At 34.8% G+C, this 21,585-nt stretch overlaps 1 protein-coding gene across 1 annotated transcript; it reads left to right on the plus strand.

The window, feature by feature from the left end:
• Positions 1–396: 396 nt before the first annotated feature.
• Positions 397–20,416, plus strand: LOC132559445 (uncharacterized). The gene is made up of 8 exons (XM_060224063.1): positions 397–730; positions 1,613–1,891; positions 3,017–3,156; positions 3,400–3,734; positions 5,651–6,590; positions 6,833–6,911; positions 9,544–9,867; positions 19,356–20,416. The coding sequence occupies exons 1-8, from the start codon at positions 397–399 to the stop codon at positions 19,691–19,693; spliced, it is 2,769 nt and encodes a 922-aa protein (XP_060080046.1). The 3' UTR covers positions 19,694–20,416.
• The last annotated feature ends 1,169 nt before the right edge of the window (positions 20,417–21,585 follow it).

A 21,585-nucleotide genomic window follows, 5' to 3' on the forward strand; every position in this document is an offset into this window, starting at 1 on the left:
ACTTAAGTAGGCTTAGATCGAAAATATTGCGACGAGATAGGTAACAGATTATGGGAAAAACACTAGATGTATGTTAATCGATTCGACTCTGCTTTGTTGAATACTTGGTCATAGATGTAAGAGAGTCTGTGCCTCCACCACAACCCCTCATCTCTGTTTATTACAGGCCCACAGCAGCCTATCCAGATGATGATCTCAAAACAGCCCCCTGAAAAGGTTGTTCATCATATCGATCTTTTTCAAGGTTCCTAGTCGATGATATGATTTTACTGCGCAGAATGGTCTTTAGGTGACACGTATATGATCAGAAATACTGTATAAATGTCGTATTTATTGCGTGAATCCATGGAATGTGGTTCGACTGTTTGTCATTTAGTGACCATTTTCATAGTTAACATGTTTGTTGTATATGACCATGTATTTTCAGAAGAGCGTGACTACAACAGATATCTGGCTCTTTTTGATGGAGAAACTGAAAGTTATCGACACGTACGCGCAGTGTTTTCCGGGAAGGAAAACACGGGAAAGACTACCGTATGTCGCCGTCTCCAGGGAAAAAAAGTCAATCTGAAGTTGCGCAAACCAACCGTTGGTGCTGCTTTACATCCTGTATGGTTTGGTATCGACTGGAAATCAAAAAGCTGGCAGCCTAACAATCAATCACCAAGTGAAGTAGTTGTGGCTCGAATGGGAGCAATGATAACTAATACAACACCTAATATGCCGACAGGTATATATAGTTTACTGTAACTCTGGGATACTATCTTTATGCAAATACATAATTTAGCGAAAATTATGTTGGTTGATGTGAATTACTGTATTATTTCATTGTAGTTTGACTTCCTCACATTTCACCGCATTACATGTAAAATCAAAAAAATTAAAGGCGAGGTTAAAGTTGATACTAAACATAGGATTTATTTTAATGGACGGATTTTCAAAAGTGCAATATAGGCAGATCACTGCGATGGCAATATAACCCCGTTTTGAATGTATCCCCATACAGAGTAGTTATTATTGAATTTCATACTGTAACACTTTTTTTCGATAGTTCAATTTTTTGCATTTTTATGAAAATCCAAAACACTTTCAACGAATATTTTTACGATCTTTTTTCAATCTTCGGAACAATCGAAAATGTAACCTTGAAAAACAACTTTACAATAAGTAACAGGGTTTGGTGTGTTCATATTTACCAAATAATTGTTATGAATCTAGGTGAGGGCTTCCTATGTTTTTTGTCTTTATGACAATGACATTTCATGAAATTGAAATAAAAAAGTAAAAAACCAGTCAAGAAAAGGGAAAAAAGATTCAATAATTGATATTATCATAATATACAATTGTAGCTACAATGAAAGTAATATGTTACTCTGACTTGAATTTCTTTTTGGATGCACAATGCAAATATATCATTTAGATTTTAACACCGAATTTCAGCGTATTAGGCTGCACGTCAAAACAGCAAACAAATGATTATAAGCTTTTAGGCTAACTTCAGTGCAAGGTATTACGTAAATCCACTAAAGGTCCTTGGGATTACTTACGGACAACAGAGTTTGGGTGTCTTAAACAGAACTGTACAAAGTTATGTTCCATCGTCGTTATCCAGGAAATCGAGATAGAGAATTGGATAAATTGTCAGAACCACAAGACACCAAATCACAGGATATGAGTGCTGTCCGAAACAGAGACAAACAAATTACTGAAGAAGCAAACGCAGTCAGCAGAGCTGTATATATTGTACCATCTGATATGGTGTTCCTTTCCTTATGGGATATGGGTGGACATGCGTCGTTTCAAGCTTCACACAATATCTTTATTTCCTCTCACGGAGTATACCTTCTGGTCTTCAGACTAACAGATTTCATCAAGGACAAGCTTGAAACTGGTAAGCGAATTGGTTTACTGCTATTTCATATTTACAATACACATTGAAACAAATTCTTATTGCTTGAGCTTGAGCTTACCCTAAAATCTCAAAAATAAAAAGGCGGCTTATTTTTCTTAATAATAAATAGATATATGGTTATTCCTGTAGGAAAAATTGTATGAGAACAAGGTATGCAACAACGGAACCAACAGGCAAACTAACGAGCATCAAATACATCCAACTTTATCGCACAATGAAGTAGTGTATTTCTCAATGAGATACCTATGACGACCATAACACCAAATAATTATCAAATACTAGAGATATAAAAACAGGGAGAACAGGTGCCAAAAAGTTTTGTGAGTAAAGATGGCTGGACGAGGGCATAATCCTTACTAAGGGGCGCGTGTACCCCGATTTGTCCATTGGAAATGTTATATCAATCGGTTTGTTCTATCCAGAACCTCAATTGCATGCTGCCTTTATGCATTGATCAGGCGTGATAAACTATAGTGACAAAGCCTAGAAGTAAGACACTGTAGCTGGTCAATCCTTCGGCAAAGGCATAGTCTATAAACAGTGGGAGGTCATCTCTTAAGCAATACGTACTGGAATTAATCATATATATGCATTGCTCTTTCTGATGAAATTCCGAAAATTCGAATATCAGTAAAATACGCAAAAATAAGAACCATCTTAAACAAATGCATTTGTTTCCTATTCATAAATTGCTTTTAAGTTTATCGACTATCTAGTTATACATCCAAAGTTTGATGGCCTTCTTATGTTATGTTCTTCTAATCATGATTTCGGTGATTAATAATGCTGATTAACAGAAAAAGTATCATGAAGTTAATATCCACATCACAAGTGGAACTCGGGAATAATTACATACAGTCATGATAGAATGAAACGTATGCGGATCAGTATAGTTCGTTGTCAATTTCAGTTTACGGTTTGGTTGAACATTGCTCTATATAAGATGTTTATTGTGAATTATTTTAGTTTTGTAAATTTAAGGTTTGAATGTTTGTAATCTGACAGTTTCTTCATTTCTTGATTAATTGTTGAAGACAAGATGACATTCCATGACCAATTTATTAAAATTCCTTTACACAAGCTTTAAGGTCTTTTTGTATACAGATCGGCTTAAAAACTGGGTTCGACTGATAGGTACATTTTCCTCGTCTGAATTGAATGCTGAGAAGCTTAGCACACATGCTCCTCCGATAATTTTTGTCGGAACCTTTTTGGATAAATTGAAAAAGAAGAGAAAGAGAAAGGTAAGTGACAAATTTCCATTTTAAGAACTACCTCCAATGTGATATTTACATAAAGTCACTGTTATATGTTTATATCTTTTCATGACAGAAAATGCATAATTCCTTGCATAACATATATTATCTATAATTTTCTTTGTTAACAAATACATCGCTCAAAATAATCATTTTGTGTTTGTTCATGGCTTTTCCTTTTTATAATTAAACTATGTTGTTTGTATTAGCAAATATCAATCATTACCACAGGACTACAAAAAACAAGTTGATGACATAAGATTAAGCGTCTGCAGATTTCCTGAACTATCAGCGTTTAATTTCATCAAATTCTGCACACTCGACAATAGTCTTGGAGCGCATCATGAAGAACTTGAAATTTTGAGAGGCTTTGTGACAGAAGCAGCTGAGCACCAGGATCAATGGGGCAGAAAAGTACCATCTCAGTGGTTAAAGCTCGAGAAGGACTTACTTGAAGCAAGAGAAAATGGAAAAAGGATACTCAAACTGTCACAAGTGATTGAAATGAACAAATCCTTTGCTACCACCTCGTTATCGGATGAGAACGAGATCAAACTTGCACTTGAGTAAGTCTATACGTTTATACATAGCTTTTGGCTCTGCTTGATTTGTCAATATAAGTAGTAAACGAAATCTAGACTGAATGTAGTATTCCATGAATGTGGACAAACCAGTATATTTGTAATTACCCATAACAAATTTAATACAGACAACGGCTACCACTGGAATAGTCTGTTAATATGCCTGCCTTTTTTACTCTTGCTCTTCAATCGCAATCGGGGTATCACATGATATGTTCTATATTATTTGGTTGACAAAAAATAGCGATGTCAAGGACATGCTTAGTTAATCATGGATGTCACACGAGATTTAAAATCAGACCTGGGAATATCATTAATTAAAACACGTTAAGACATCTTAGAAATGAGAACATGAATTTCCTTTGATGTATCCTTATCTACCATAAGCTGATTTTTGATAATTACTGAACAGCCTTAACAAGAAATCATCAACTATTATAGCACTGAATGTCGGCAAAACACATTCGCCTTCCACTGTAAGGATAAAACAAAGTGTCTCGTTGATAATTTTTCTAACGCCCTGGCATCATTTATCCTCCGTCTCTTTTATCTGATTTTCCTATTGTCTGATTGACAATGAAACATCCTGGACCCGATCAGATTATTTTCATTTTATTACCATAATTTGTTACCCCATTGACTATGTTCTATACCTCTCCTTGAAATTTGCTTATGTCAGTGCAATTCATAAAGACAGTTGGTAATGAAAGTGACTGATCAAACTGTAGGTCTGCGTGTTTTACCTAGTGTAAAATAATAACTATTAGTAAAGTACATGGTCGAAATTGAAATTCTTATTGACTCTGCAAGATGGAAGTTCATAAAATGAAGAACACCTTTTGATATCACTTTAGAGTTTGATACAACAAAGGTAAATAGTGGATTAATCTGCATCATACAGTTGATTTGTTCTTCCAAAACAGTGATGCTTAAGTTTTTAAGTTAATCGAGGAAGTTTCACAGTTATCAAAAGAAAAGTCAAATCTAAGTGAAGCTAATGTTTCAACATATTGGCATGTGAATGCAGGTCAAACTCACTAGTAGCCATGGTCTCTGTCCGTTATTTGTTGAGGAACTACCTTTGGTTCTACATCCTTGTCGGTTCTTGTGCACTACTTGTCTACTAGTTTTTTTCTACTTTTAATGGGTACAATGGTTAACAGAGTGCTAATTGCGTAATCCAAAACCTAATGATATATTTCAATCGATTTTTCTTTTGTTAAATTATACTAGATAAACACAAATTTCTTTTTATATGTTGGTAACATTAGGTTAGTAATTAAAGTAGCTATATTTCCATAATTAACATTTAATTTGTTTAAACTTTATTATTATTGCGATAAACCTTACACTTAACTCTATTTTTGCTCCATAGTATTGTTATGGAAAAGGATGATTAATCAAGGTAGAAGACATGCATTTATTCAGGTTTATGATTTGACAAGGTTTTGATATTAGTTTGCATAATTAGAAAGTTTTATTCTACAACTTGCAGTGCCATTGTTGGAATGCACGTGCCACATATTTTTTTTCTGTACGGCTGTATTTTAGCACGTGCGGTAATTCGACAGAATAACTCTCTGAATTTACTTTAAAATTACGTGTAATGATATAAATGTTGAAATAAGTTATTTAACATGTTGTAAGGAAAAAGTTTATTTTTGAAAATTCTTAAAATCGCTGTCATATCCGTTGAATTTTGGAACTACATTTTGAACAGAACATTAATTTTGGCATACCTCATCAGGTAAAATTCAGCGTAATGTCAATGACAGGTAAACATATTGAACTGCTGAAGTTTTGATCGTCTGTTTTACAGTCAGTGTTGCAGTGACAATGCATTCTCTATATATTTCTGAGAACGTATAGTACTTCGGCAATACTCCGTACTCATTATTCAGGTACCTACACTGTACAAGGTCCGTGGTTTATTTCCGGGAATTTGACCACGTCATCATAGACCCCCAGTGGCTTGCCGATTTCTTCAGTATCTTCATTACTGATGAGCAGTTTCTCCCAAAAGCCGACCTGAAAGTGACTCAAGATGTGGAGTTGTACAAAACTAAAGGCGAGTTGACTCAGAAGTTGATCGAGTATCTACTCAGTCTGGAAAAGAATAAAGATTTCCTTCCATACGTCGATGTTCTCCTGGCCTTGATGGAAAAGTTTGGACTGATAGTGAAAATACTCGTGTCGAGCCCTGCAACAGACACGCAACACTTCAGTGAAATGTATACCATTCCTTCCAAACTGATGGAGCTGCAACAAGAAGACATCAAAGAAATTAACGAAGAAATTAAACAACTCCGACAGAAAAAGCGTGCTGTATCTAGCACTTTGTGCTTCGTATTCAAAGATGAATATGTACCAGATGAGTTGTTCCACAGAATGTTTGCCCAGATCCTGAGAAAATACAAATCAATATCGTTGTCAAAGCGTATGAAGACGGATATCAACGATACCACCAGTCTCTATAGGGGCTTTGGATGTTTCGAAGTCGACGATCTTTGCAGATTTATCTTGTCAATGCATGCAGTACGGTCGACCATAGCTGTGACAATGTTCAGTCAAACAGAATCTCGGCTTCAGGCTGATTCCGGACGAGGTCTAAGGATCTCAATCGAACAGATTCTTTGTGACATACTGTCGATGAGCAACCAGCGACACTTTTTGTACACGCACCAACTACATTGCAACTACCACTTGAGTCCATACGACACGCCAGTAGACTTGCATGGCGTCATCCACTCAGAACGGGGCGTGTTCTGTAAAGGCGAAGAATGTCAGCAGAGGCGACATCAGATGTCGAAAATGGATGCCGAATACTGGGGCTTGACAGAGGTAGTATTAGCAAGACAGATTGAACCTTATTAAGATGTCAATAATTCCCTTAAAGTGAATAATAACATCAGTTGGTGAGCTAATGGTTCTGAGATTTTTTCATTGAAAAAATAAAGGAAATATCTTTAGATCAAAAATGAAAATAAAATCGGTAAAGTCGTGTGTTATAATAGATGCGCATAATTTTGTTTCTATGTAAGTGTTGGTTTACTTGTTTCTGAAAGATTTAACTATTTCACCAGGATCCGCGACCGATCCAGAGAAATGACAACGTGGAAGCAGTTTCTGAAACTATCTATGACAGAAGAATGGTTCGAGTGGGTATGTTAATATTTTATTCTAAGATATATATATGTCACTTGTTTTTGATAATGTCAGGACCTAAATGTTTATATTATGTATATCAGTGCCATCTAGTCAAACAAGCAACATAATCCACTACACGGTGAGATGATTTGAGGCTCAAACAAATCTTCTTTTAGAGTGAGGTTGATCCAAAAAAATAAAGACCAATTTCAGTGACACCTGTTTTCATGAAACTGATGTTTTGATACCTGTACGATTTTCCTTAAACCTCGGCGATAGGAGGAACTTTGGATACAATCAATTTCAAAATGTAAAAGTAACATGAACTCGAGGAAGTAAAAATAATTAAAATATATCAATAAGAACAACAGTTAAATCAACTATTAGTATGCTGAATATCCTCAGGTTATTTGCAATCATCGTGTATAACTATAATATCAGACGTCGTTTTTGTTTTCTCTTTTGTATGTCATTGTGATTCTTGATATATTTGATTATGTTAAAAAAAGAACACAACAACTCAATTCTTTACTTTCTAGGTTTTAATGAAATGTTTTGGCGTAGGTGGTCACGGCTTCATATACGAATATTTTCGATCAGATTAATAATAATTAAGCCAATAGCTTAGAATACAATAAATTTTAAATTTTGGGCTACCTCAAATGATACCCTCAAGTTCATATTTTACATAGAGCCAACTTCTCCATTACAATGTTCATTTCTTGTTATCATTATATCAATTCCTTATTAAAGTCAATTGTAAATTATACAATATGAGATTTTTTACACCTGACCCCGGAAACAGGTCAAATGCCTATAAACTAATGACCTAAATTAATTTTTCAAATGTTTTTCACCGCTCAACGCCAATTCTGGAAATATTCAAGAAATCACCAAATTTTGTACTGATAAAGACGTGCCATAGTCTATTGTTCACAGGAAAGTCTATTACTCCACCCCGGAAACGGAGATGAGAATCAATTAGCTGACTGTTTCCCGAGTTTGATCCTGGCCTTCATTACACCTCCACTTCTAAAAAAATAGACATAAAAGAAAAACCAACAGTATCCGCCCATTTTTGGGACAGGGAGGGTTGGGCAAATTTACGGTTGGATTAATTTCTAGTACGTGAACATATACAAAATTAAAATTACTCGACACAATCTTACCAACAGCAAACTTTTCTTATCACACACTATAAACCCTCAGCAATGTGTACATGGGAGACAACTCCTATAAAACTAAATATTTTTATCATAAATCCCTATATTGAATAAACAATATTCATGATTAAATTGATAAATATACATACTTGGACATGACGTGTATGTATGTTTTGCCATAGATCATTGCTAGTTGAAACAAATACCTAATTTATTACATTACCGATTTTTTAATGTGTTTCAAGTGTTATTAATTTATCATTGAGTGAAAACAAGTTATAGAAATGGTATATCCTATGCGCGTTACTTTTTACAACATAAAGTGATTGAGGGTTGATGACACGAGGGCAAAGAGGAAACGAAATAACCATTTACATGGCGGTCATTGAATCATAGATTAATGTAACATCAGATGTTCCCGAGCGATAAACTGCTCGTCAAATAAATGTTGGTCACTTAAAGAATGTAATGTTTAAAGATGAGAACATGTCCAACAACTAGGCCAAGAAACACCTACGCATTATTCCTCATCAATTTGCATTTATTGAAAACCTGTGTTAGCTGTATTGCACGGAAATCATTTTATTATAAACAAACCTCTTCCGTATAAATTTAGTTCGTGCATTTTTTTGAGACCATTGAATAATTTTCATTTTTATTTTGAAATTAATGTTCTATAAATAACTCTTACGAAAAATGGCTTCACAACTTGTTATGACATTGTTTTCATTTGAGAATATGATATTCCTGACTTTGATTGGCCAAGATTTACATGGCGGTGATACTTAGTTTTCCGAAACACCCGGTCTTATTCTCCGTTTTTCTTTTCGGGAGACTCCGTGTAAATCTTTTCTTTTGTTCAAATCTTGCCATAGTCGTTTGGAATTTGAGTTTAGATTCTGGTTATGTTGACATTATGGCATTTTCTTGTTGTTTTCGTTACCTCTATATTGGCCAAAAACGATGTCTATATTTGAAAAAAATAACCTTGATAAATACGGATATAAATATTTCAAATAGTGTTAATAAACACAAATAGTTGTGATTCGTGTTACAGCTGAATACAACGTCATGCACATATTACCATTTACCTAGTCTTGGGCCCACAGACTCTAGTACATCTATGGCAAAGTGTTTTAACAAAGTGTCGCTGAATTGACTACAGTACATTGTTGCAATATAGTGTATTTTTGTCTATAACTTGTTTACCATCTCGTCTGTAATTTTAAACTTGTAATTAAAGGTACTTCGAATACGGGATTAAAAGAGCCATTGCAATATAGAATGTTTAATGCAATAGTAGAAAACTTAAATAATTAAAATAAGCAATATACCATTCATACAAGTTGACTTAAAGTGAACATTATAAGTTTTATAAGTCGCGAAAGTTGTTATGAATGATAATGACATTTTACATGTATTACAAGTTCAGTGTTTGTTCACAGACCTCACTAAACTAATGTATCCTGATTATCATATTGTAGACACGATGGAGAATAACGATGATATCCCAAACAGAAGGCCCACACCACGGGAACTTGGCCGTCTGTCACGCCTGGTCGACGCTGCTGAATGCGATTGTCTGTTTGCTGCCCTTGGTCTACCATACCCTGATGTCAAGAATACTAAATGGGAGTCACGCAGTGAGGCTGGAATCACACTGATCACAAAGATGTTTCTAAGATGGACAATCGCCTACCCAAATCAGACATTTCGTGATATTAAACAGGCAATGGAAGCTGCTAACATGGCAACAGACGGCATAAGTAGAATGCTGGTTGATTTTGTCGACAACCAACAGATTCGAGGTAAGAAATATATACTCCTGTCGAATGTGTTTCATTCTAAATACGACACATATTTTGCAAACAACTTATTTTAAAGAAATCGTTGTTGTTTCGGATGGTTTCATGTTTACGGTTGACACCAAACCTTCTTCTGAACATGTCACAGTAAACGCAAATACCTCATGAGTTGCTCGATTTCAGCTTTGGTAACGGTGATTTTCGTCCACTAGGTCGATTATGGAAATGTATATATATAAACAGCATATAGGGCATAATTTCACATGAAAACTAAATGAAAATTCAGCTACATGAAAATATTTTTGGGGGGTTGTGATGTTTTTATACATAATTGTTGATTAATAGAATCTTTCCCTACCTTGAGGGTGTGACAGAGAAATCTCGAACGCGAGGGGTGATATTTTTGGTTGTCTAACCCGAGGCAGGAAATCACCCCGAGGGTTGGAGATTTCTCTGTTACACCCTTAAGGTAAGGGATTATTTTTCTCCCATCATACTTTTTCTCAGAGAGCCTTAGCTTCGGTGATAATCAGCTTGTAAACAAACAGGAAAAAATACTGTTCATATGTAGCAGACTACGTGTGTTGAAGTAGTTCCGGTTCACTTCCGGTGCACGCGCTATATGTCATACTCTAGGGGTTGACAGAGAAATCATACCCGTGGAGTTGACAGAGAAATCTTGAACAAGTAAAACGGGTAACAAGCCTTTGAATGATGGGAGAAAACCAACCTCAATACAGATTATCTTATTCCAACATCATTGGCTTAAAGAGGAACCTGAATGCTGATAGGTTCGATTTTCAATGGATTTGTTGTTGTATTAGAACAAAAATGCCGAAAACCGCATCGAAATTCGACCATCCGTTTCCGAGATATATCCGTCTAAACGCGCCGATTCACACCTGCTTCGAGATGTTAATCAAGCAAGCGATCAAATTACCCTGATTTACATCCGGGTATTGGTGACGTCACAAGTGGAAGCGCATCGAGGGAAAATCACAAAATTCAACATGGACGGTACTGACTACTCAGACAATGATTCGTACTTTACTGATGGCGCTCTTCGTTTGTCTTGCGAATCAGCGCCTTTCGAAGATTCAGACAACGATGTAGTTGACGAGACATCACATTGTGGGGTTCTTCCGTACCAGTTTGAACCATATGAAGACGACGTAGAAGACAGCGAGAACGAAGATGAAACTGTTGATAGCCAAGCTGACCGCATTGGTAACACCGACTGGTAAGAATGTAAACATATAGCTTATGGTAGTATCTTATTTTATACCTGAAGTTAGACCATAGAGTCAACAGTTTTAATATCAAATTATCTATGATATTATGTATAAACAAATATAGGTTGTAGACAATGTGCAATAGCACCAATAGGTCGTCTCGAGCTCGATCAAATGATACTCTGAATACACATGACACTTGTCTAGACAGTAACTCAATCTTTCTTAAATGCATGATTATATCTCCAGGAGGGTTTTTAAGCATCATAATCATTACTGGAATGAAGAAAAAAGGTTAAAAATAGACTGAAGTTTCACGTAAAATTCATTCTCGTATAGTCGTTGAACAATACATATGACAGTAAGTTGAGTAACAGATAATCACTGTTAAATTCATAATATTTGACCATGGTTATTTCTATTGTATTAAGATATACATGTGGGAATTGCTATCCTATGTCCACGATGACAGAATCTGTTTGCTGCAGAGAAATCAACCAAGTTAACGACATCAGGAGAGAGGTCCCAAACGTTAATTGTGTCATCGACCATCCAGGTTTTGAACCAGTCTGTCTCAATGTCCATGTATTGAGGGCCGCATACTTTGCATATAGACAGCAGTATGGGGAAGAAATGGAAGACACTCCAGAGTAAGTATTTGTTTACAGGAATGTTTACAAAGTCTTTACTGTCCCAAACAAACACTTTTACAAAATTCAAGTCAGATAAGTTTCATTAGATAATTGTGATTTAGAATCTCTACAAGGAATTCAAAGATTTGATTTTTTGCAGGAAAAAACAACTTGAAAGCTTTTACAAATTTTAATTGCCCAGCATAAAATTTCATTTTGTAAATGATATATATTCGTGTAAAATTGAATTTCTTGCGCTGTGGTGTTATTTAAAATTCCTACATTATTTTACAGCCGACGTAGGTATGTTGCCTACAGACAACTGGTCAGGTGGTGCTTTGGTTATTTGGGCAGGAAAGTGAGGGTTCCAATTCCATCCTGTGTTGTCAGCAAAGTACGGAGCAACTTCCCAGCTAAAGATGATGAATATACTGGCTTCCAGCATGCAGTATGAAAATTCTTGGGATAAATGACAAAAGTCTCTGTGATATTTTGTATATTTATTTAAAATCGTAATAAATATTTTTTGTATTGCTTTGCTGTTCTATGTAATATTTCATCAATACAAATAACAAATGTAAGCGACATAGATATGTGGATTTCAAAAAAAAATAGCATCATAAATCAAATTGGTACGTTTGTACCGGCAGGGTAAGTATTCACTTCAAAAATGAAGTTCAAAAGTTCATAGAAAATCTTGAATGCATTCCTGCTATGGCATCCGACATATCTGGGTGAAGAAAGTCATGACACAATGGTGGAGGAACTGTGGGTGGAATAGGAATTCGTTGCTTTGCTAGTGAAGATCTTTCTGCCATGCTCATGACAACTTCTGTAAGATTTTCCACGTAATCTGAAAGAAAAAATGCAAGTTTCATGATTCATATTCTAACTGTACATTCGATTTCTACATCTAGAGAAAAGTTACAATTATCTTAAAAACATTCAAATGACACATCTGGTTATTCTGTTGATTAAGTGTGCGCTTAAATGTCTGGCAGGTCACGATAGGCAGCTTAAGATAATATACTGAAACTTACATACGAGAAGCAAATGTATTAATACTAATAATTCAAATTCTATACATAAAACTTACCAAAGGTGCTATGAACTTTGACTTTCCTGACGAAATGCTCTCCTTTTTTATATTTGGGAAATTCCAAGCGGTAACGCAACACACCGTCTTTATCAACTGCTTGTAATTTGGAGCGGTTTTCATTAAAGTGAAGGGCTGCTAACTGCAACCTGTAGTGAAATATAATGGAAAAGATATAAGTTGATTATATGTTCCGTTGCATCACATTTACTGTGCAGATTAAACTTCATGCAGTATAGGTAAGTCATGGTATACATCAAATGTCATTAACATACTCCAAATTCAAAGCCAAGTTATACTTCCAACGTGAATCTTTACCAAGAGCTGTGTAAAAAATTCGAGTTGTAGGCATTGAATCTAGCACAAAGTATAAGTGTAAATAATCTACAAAGTTAGATGATCATAGCTTAATTGTGGAAAAAGTAATACTAGGAATTTGAACACAAAAAGGCTAATATACCAAGTCTATTTTCCCTTAAAAACTAAGGAGCTCACAAATCTTAAATTTCATGGTATTTGGAAATCTCTTTATAATTGGATCCTTTCTTCTCTGACACACACACATACATATCAATATACATGTATCACTTACATACCTACATATCATCCCATGGTATGAAAACCCAATCATTTTTGGTGCAAAATGATTCATGACAGAATGGTATGCCTCTATGCTGGAAGTCTGTTGTCCTGTGGACAACATAGGAATGTCTTTCCTCATCTGGTTGGAGAGAATGACATCATCTAGTTTTTCACTAACCTTGGTTGCTGTAAAGAGAGTTCAAGAATTATAACAAGAAATAACTAGTTACTTTTCACTTTGTTGATGTTCATTTCAAAATTATGATTAATTAATGGACTGAAATTTTCAATAATTAATGTTTCTTCTATGGTCATGGATTATTTTCACAAAACATGTCCATAGAATTTGTGTCCATTATTCATTTGACCCACCCCATTTTCCCTACCATTGTTATGCAAGTTGAAGTTAATTTCTGAAATAACTGGTATTGTCAAATACCTGGTTTAATCCATTTCTTCTGCCTTTCTCTACCGGACAGGTCACCATGACAACACTTCTCAAACGGAGATCCATGACCATCATGTATGTTTTGTACATGGTTTGCTACACTCTGCCACTTTTCCATCATTAGGGAAGAATCTGCAGACGGAGTTGATGCAGCTACCCAATAAAGGTGGTTGCTAATACTCTTTATCCAAGGTGTTAAGGCATCAAAATCTTTATCCTTGGATATTGCTGTCAGTTTTTTCTTTAATCCTAGTAATAAAAAAACATGTCAAAATTAGTGAGAAATATTCAGCTATCAAACCATTATGCAGTTGTCTACAGTCAAACCTGCTTTGGAGCATACCTTTGTATGATGGATAGATTGATTAAACCCACCCGGCACTAAGGACAACTCCTATAAAGGACAGTTTTCCTCTAAACCTGGGTCTTCATAAACAATTTTAACTATCTAAAAATGACTTACATATCAAACTTAAATTACACTTAGAATACGAGTACTTCAACAACCAAGAGTGTTATATGAAATACATATGAAAAGCATTTTTTGTTGAAAACTTACCCTTTGCTACATGCCAGATATTTACATAGTGTTTTGTTTTAGGCATATTTTCCCTGACCCATTTCAAAATTTGTACATGACGATCTGTAACAATCTTCTGTATAGTAATTCCAGCATCATTGAAGGTCTTCACACTTCAGATCAACCCTTCTGGTAGCTACTTTTGACTTCGTTACTCTAAAAATAGAATGTGTGAAATTGATAAATGAATTGATTGTAAAGGCAAGGGATTGATTTGATTTTTTTCTCAACACTTCCAAAAGGATTCACCTGTGAAAATACAAAGCTGTCTTACAGCCACTAGGAAAAAGACAGCTTAAACATGCTATGATGTCACAAAAACTGCCAAATGACATCACAATTTCATTCACAAAAAAATTTATTATACCAACACTGAAACAAGGTTTTCAGCATCATGAGTTTGGGAGAAAAAAAATCAATTGTAGGGTTGTAAAGTGAACAAAAAATCTCAACCCTCAGGTGGAGATTTTTCTGTCTACGTTACACTCCGATGATGGAATCATATGATAATAGTACAAAACAAATCACAGATTTTCTAGTAACATGTATGGACAGATTTACTTCACATTTGCAAGTTCACATGGCCTCTGTTTGCCCATTGCAGGCCCCCAAGGGGCCATTTCTGGCCCATTTTTTTCCATATGGGAAAACAAAACATGATCGCAATAGAACAAGAGCTTTCAGCTGACAGGTGAACTAAAAACAATTACCTGAACCAATTGCACATAGACTACTCTGGATTCATCTAAATCCATCATTGTGTAGCTGCCATACTTTGCAGAGTGACCTGGGGTATCTGCACGTCCATCTCCTTCCAATACAATTTCTCTATTTTCTTGAATCACACTGTCCAAATAGCACTGCTGATGGTCATTCCAAACTTGCAATATGGCTGGCTGAAGAAAATACCTCTGATGTTGCAAAAATGTATCGCAAGATATTGTGGCCATGCAGTGATTTGCTTGGAAGAGACCCAGAAAACAGAATTGCACATGAAAGCAGTAAGTTTCCAGCTGGTATTGACCCGATCATTGGTTGGCTCTTCCAAACATTGGTATAGGAACAAAAAACACAGTCCTATAGAATTTTCACTGTTGTACCGCGCAGCTGTTGAATATGTCCAAATGTTGGGCTGGAGCATCTTGGGCATGCTGAAAATAATTTTAGGAGTTTTGATTCGTAAACCAAAAATTTTCTGTCTCTTCCATCATCCCTGAAAAAAAAATCATTTTACTTTAAATTCTTGGTTTGGGCAGTGTATTTTGTCATAATTTGCCAGGCCAACGAAAGGCACTTGCACTGAGTAATAATTTAGCCTTAGTAATAACACAAGAGATCCAAAAAGTGGTGGTGAGATAAAGAAAGTGATATAGATGAAGATGTACAAGTACCATTATGTGGTAAAATGTTACTAATTATGACCCTTGAATTAAACAACATCAACATACTACAAACCTTTTTAACACAGAGGTCTAGTGACCTTTAATAACAATCATTTAACTTTACAATTGATCATAACAATTAATGAAAACATCTCCCATGGCTTGATTTGTGTGTAGTATCTCATTTTGTAATTACTGTATATTATTCATAAGCAAAAACGATTTGTGACAGTTTTCTCTAGAGCAAAAAATACACAACAGTATTTTTGTGTAAAAAAAAACACCTTTCATCATCTATGTTGCTATCAGAGTCAACATCTTCATCTGCTTCACTCTGAAATGACGCATTAAATGAACTGTCAAACAAGTCTTCTTGGGGACTACGGTCATCCATATCTCCATTGACCTCTGTGCCGTCATGATCAAAAGTAAGATTGTGGTCCTCGCACATGTTGGTGTTTGACGTTTGTTCTGGTTTTATAATATCACACTGGATGGCCACAGACTTGCATTCATTGGATGTCTTCTGACATACTACAATAAAGAAAAATGATAAAAGTGGTGTAACAAACTAAGAGAATGAAAACACTTTTTTTCTGAGCTCAGAATATACCTTTCTCCTATTCAACACCTTTACAGCAACGTAACATTGGGCTGCACCTGTTCCTTTGGAGCAGAGAGTAGTAGTAAAGTATAACTATTTAACAATCCGCCATCCATAATGCAGATACCAGAATTTAAAAAACTCTGAAGAAAAGGTTGTACCCGTTTACATAAGCACCGGAAACAAGGTCATAATACCAACATCAGGATTCAAGATGGGTGAAATTTCCGGAAGTGTGTATTACTAACGAAATTCGGAAGTGTACTGGAAAACAAATTCATTAAAAATTGCAAAAAAATGTAGGGGGGACTCCATCAAACACCCTACACAAATCATTTGTTTTGTGAACAAGATATTATAATTGCAATTTTAACTCAGAGGATTGAGTGTATATTTATCTTCCTTTCCGCAAATCAAACAGAACTGTCTTCATTACAATATGATGAACTGTTAATACATCTGCATAAATTTAACTACACCCAATATCAATTTCTGATGCACAATTTTGATTAATCACTGTACCTTGGTTATGAGTTTTAAAACTTGTTTGTATTTTCTTTGACCTTTTTGCTGGCTTCTTCAAACCTACTTGGCAACTATAGGTTCTTGTTAAGGCTGTTGTTGATCCTGATGGTGTCCACAAAAACGTTAAAATACACAAACTTCAATAAAACACATGAAAACCCTGTTACATAAGTATCCCTTCTGCCCCATGCCTTTCTGTTGTCTGCCTATATCAGACTCCGTAATATCAAGAAAAAATACTAGTTTTTCAACTTTTAAGAAAACAAGTTTATTTTTAATCTAGGTATAAGACTGTTATAATAATGCACTTTTCAAACACTTCTTTGTGAACTCTGATCTGGTATCAATATCAAAATATATCCAACAAAGTTGAATCTGGTTTTAACTTCTACGGAATGGATGCTAAAAACTAGGACATAGTTACAAACTCTATTAATACCATTTAGATTCTATGTGCTAAAATAAATTGCCAGATGTTTCCTTTCCATGAACTAATTGCACTTTGAATTGTTTATCCTCAAATTCTTACATGTGATGTTGAGTTATCACTCTCCATACCGCACACCATGGTATTATTCGAACCATTGTCAACATCATGGTCAATCTCCATCAGTTCTGTTGCTTGTAAATGCTGTGACAGTATCTGGAGGGGAAAACAAATGATCAAAATCAAAATAATAATGACTTTTAAAATTTAATATCATAATTCAAATATGGGACAAATAGGTGTGACTGGTATATACTAGCTACATTGTACACTCTACTGGTATAATACCTTCACTTTAAATGTACATGCTGTATATTTGATTCTCTTCCTAGTATAGAAAGTTGAGGCACCATTATACATATGTGTAATATTGACCAATGAAACATTGACTAGAATTCTAGTTGTCTGAATTTTTAACAAAATTATGAAAATACCAATACGCACGTTATTACTAAATTGTACATACCCTAGCATTTTCTCTCTTAGTAAAAGCCATTCTTTGTTTCTTTGGCGGTGGTGGCGTCTCTGTAATATTAGACATCGGGCTTGGTTCTGAAGCGTGTATAGATGGAACAGCATCTGGAAGCAGGTCTTTTCTTCGGACTGACTGGCCTAAACTTTCCATGATCTTATACTTCGCCGGGTAACAGGACTTGTCGAAATGTTTCGAACAAATTACTGAATGTTTGGTGGCTCCGGCCCAGTTCTTCCTTTTCGTTGTTACAAATGAAGTCCACTTTCTACAAATATCATTATTCTTCAATGGAAAGAAATGAAGGGAAACTCCATCTTTGCTGGTGTTGCTGCAACCGAAAACAACACATCTTTTTCCTGAACGTCCGGCAGTCGGCGACGGGTCACCATGGTCACAATAATTGACAGAAAAATCCACGAACGCTCACAAATATTTGAAACCTAAGTAAAACATTCCATGATGACACTACTGTTACTTTACCATCAATTATAGTATAAATTAGTCGAATAACATTCAAGTAGGCCAAAAAAACGAAACGATATAACTTGGCTTCTGCTGGAAAACTAATGGCTGCTGCAGTGGGATAGAACGCGCGCTTCCACTTGTGACGTCACTACTGAAGAGCTCTGTTAAAGTGCCGTTCGATGATCTCGTTCAGGTGTGTTTTTAGCGTTTTCGACAATAACTTTGGAACGCGTGGATAGTTTTCGGCGATTATTGCGGTAAATGAACGAGCAAAGGCTATTTGATTTAATGACACATATATGACAAAGCATTCAGGTTCCTTTAAGTGGAATATACTTTCTCTTCACAAAACTTTTAATAACACATTCCGATTTCATTTTTTACATCTATCGAAAATCGATATTATGTGGGGTGTGATATATTTGCTAACCCCACCAACAACTTTGCTTAAAGCTTCCTTTACACTGATATTATTTTATTATAAATTGACTGTGTTTGATCCTCGTTGACAAAAAAAAACTTACATGTGTCCTATGTGACCTGCCAATGAACCAATGTTGTCATATTTCGTAGTAAAAGATTCCGAAACATATAATGGGTATTGGAATTGAAATGTAGATAACTGTAGTTTCAAACGAAATAAATGCAACCGTTTTGTTTGGCTTTCTCATTACTTTTCTTGTAAGGTTTTCTATTCTCTTAGTGTCGCCATCGATGTCACTGTGAACTTCGCCTTCGTGATTGGGCAATTCAAATCAGATACTGAATCCTGAAATTGTGCAAATCTTTGCTATCGAAATTTATTATATATCTTATTTAAGAATTCACAAGGAAAAAAGCACAACGGACGACGCAACTCTTTGATAGGAATGTAAACTTAATATATCAAGAACGTTATTTTCCATCTTATTTGCAGAAACACCGTCGGTAATTTCAGAAGTATTTACTAAATATAGAATGAATTCTTTAATTGTTAATTTCAGATGTGGTTCCAATTGAAGTCTGGAGCAGAGCACCAACTGCTGCAGAAATAGAACAAATCGTCGACAGGATAGGTAATGCATATTTCAACCTCTTCTTAGAACTCGGTTTAATACCAACAATCATAGAACAGTATGACATTAGTCACAAGGGTGATTTCAAGACAAGGATTTGTGCTCTCCTCCGGTATTGGATTGATACGTTCCAGACGGAGGCAACAATAGGCAGGTTGTTGACAGCGATGAAATTTTGCCATATGGAATGGTATTCAACATCAAAGATCGTGTCAACTGCTCATGAAATTAGACGAGAACGGAGGTCTAAATGTACAATCTTGTAAAAGTAACGCTTACATCTGTTTAGCTTACGGGTGTAAAAATGGCGGTTCTTTTAAAGGCAACACAACAGAAATTCGATCAAAGCAGAAAAAAATTATGTGTCCGCGAAAAGGAAAAACATCAAGATACTTTTTGAAGGGACACATAACGCAGTACTCTACTGCGATTGGCTGACAAACAATAATACGATATGTATTATTTTAAAGAGCCCGCAAAGATTTCATGAGATCTTCAATCACTCAACATCCGCTGCAGTTCAAAAACATAAAATTAAAAGCATTGTGATATGCAGGATATACTCAAAAAGTTATATCGACATTGAAGTATTTCCGGGTTTGAATAAATGTCTTTTGAAATTTACATACACACAATGTATTCAAGTGACCACCGGAAAAATAACAAAATATTCATTATCATGTAAAGTTCATACGAAATTATTTTTTAATTCGTTGTTATCAACGTACATTAATTCTTATTGTTTCACAAATTGTACGCCAATTATACCATAATAGTCAGAAAATGTCATAGATCACTCCCTGGTGTGTTGAATGTTCGGCTAAACATTTTCAGTTATATCATAAGATTTTTACATGTTATGTCATGCAATTTACATTATATATACCAGTTGTGTTTATTTTTTGTTTAAAAGCTATAAAAATGATTTTATTTTGTAGGTCATATTTCATTAACAATTTTAAAAGTCGCTTTGATTCGATCTATTAATCAACTCGTTTAAATTGTCTTATAGTTGTGAATGACATACTTTTCTTTTACTGAAAGTTATTTCGCTAATTTCAGAAAAAAATATTTTGTTTCAAAACATAATTCTTGTTAAGATGTCGTCTGTCTGTTTCTTTCTATCACTTAAATTTCAACATATCCTAGTGGGTTGGTTTTCTGTCAAGGCCTTGGTTTTTTACCACTTTAAAAGACGAGAAACGCGAAGGCTGATTTTGTCAGAACACGCGGTCTTATCCCACCTTGCTAAAGGCCTTTTTGTCGTTTGTATATATTGCCCTTATGGTATTGATTGTGTATGTTCTAGAGGTTTAATACCATAGTTAAAATAGCATCTAAGATCAACATTCCATTCTCTGTAATTATCACATTTGTAAATACATTTTAATGGTCATGATATAGAGAAATGTTATCATTTCTAGATAGAATGGATTGGTGGATTATTTTGAGGTGTCAGAAATTTTTCACAGGTTGCAAATAAATATTGTTACTGTTTAAAGTGAAAACAATTGTATTCAATTATGCATTTGCTTGTTAAACAGTCCGCTGGAAACACGTTAAAATATCTAAAAGAAGAGTCTTTGTAAATGTTTTGATGTGTTATGAGCACTTTATATATTACAAAATATAATCATCTATGGAATATTGAGATGGGACATTTTTTTATATAGATTTGAGATATTTGCCTTAAGTTTGAAGTGTCGTAATTCATGTGTTACGAAGATGAACAGTTTTGTACATCTTTGATGTTTGAACAGAAACTTATTTGCTTAAAATGTATATGTCTTAATTATGATATTGAAGTGAAATGTTTTGTAGACCGGAAATATTTTACATTTCAATGATTTTGAAATTTAAAATGAAGAATTCGTGTATGATTTTTTGCAGTAAAAGAAATGATATTTTAATCACAAGATGTAAACCGTCGTCTGTTTTTCATACATTTTTTACAAAGATGTTGATTACATGTTTGATACACTTTGTGAAATTTGAAGTGAAAGGGAGGACTATTCACAGTTTGAAAGATATTTTCTGACAAAGTGAATGATCTATTTTGTATTTTATGCCACAAAAGAGATCATACGTTTAAAAAAAATCTTTGTCGGAACTTAGATAATTTGATGTCACGAATACTTGTAGAAATTGAAGTGCGAGC

This window comes from Ylistrum balloti, unplaced genomic scaffold, assembly GCF_031769215.1.
Source record: "Ylistrum balloti isolate Yb309-2 unplaced genomic scaffold, AGI_CSIRO_Ybal_v1 Utg370912, whole genome shotgun sequence".
Taxonomy (NCBI): Eukaryota; Metazoa; Mollusca; class Bivalvia; order Pectinida; family Pectinidae; genus Ylistrum; species Ylistrum balloti.

What these genes read in the sequence shown, in the direction of transcription:
- LOC132559445 (XM_060224063.1), top strand. Translation starts at nt 397, where the DNA reads ATGTTTGTTGTATATGACCATGTATTTTCAGAAGAGCGTGACTACAAC. An exon ending in CAAGGACAAGCTTGAAACTG is followed by an intron (nt 1,892 to 3,016) that starts GTAAGCGAATTG and finishes TTTTGTATACAG; the next exon opens with ATCGGCTTAAAAACTGGGTT. An exon ending in CGACAACCAACAGATTCGAG is followed by an intron (nt 9,868 to 19,355) that starts GTAAGAAATATA and finishes TGTTAATTTCAG; the next exon opens with ATGTGGTTCCAATTGAAGTC.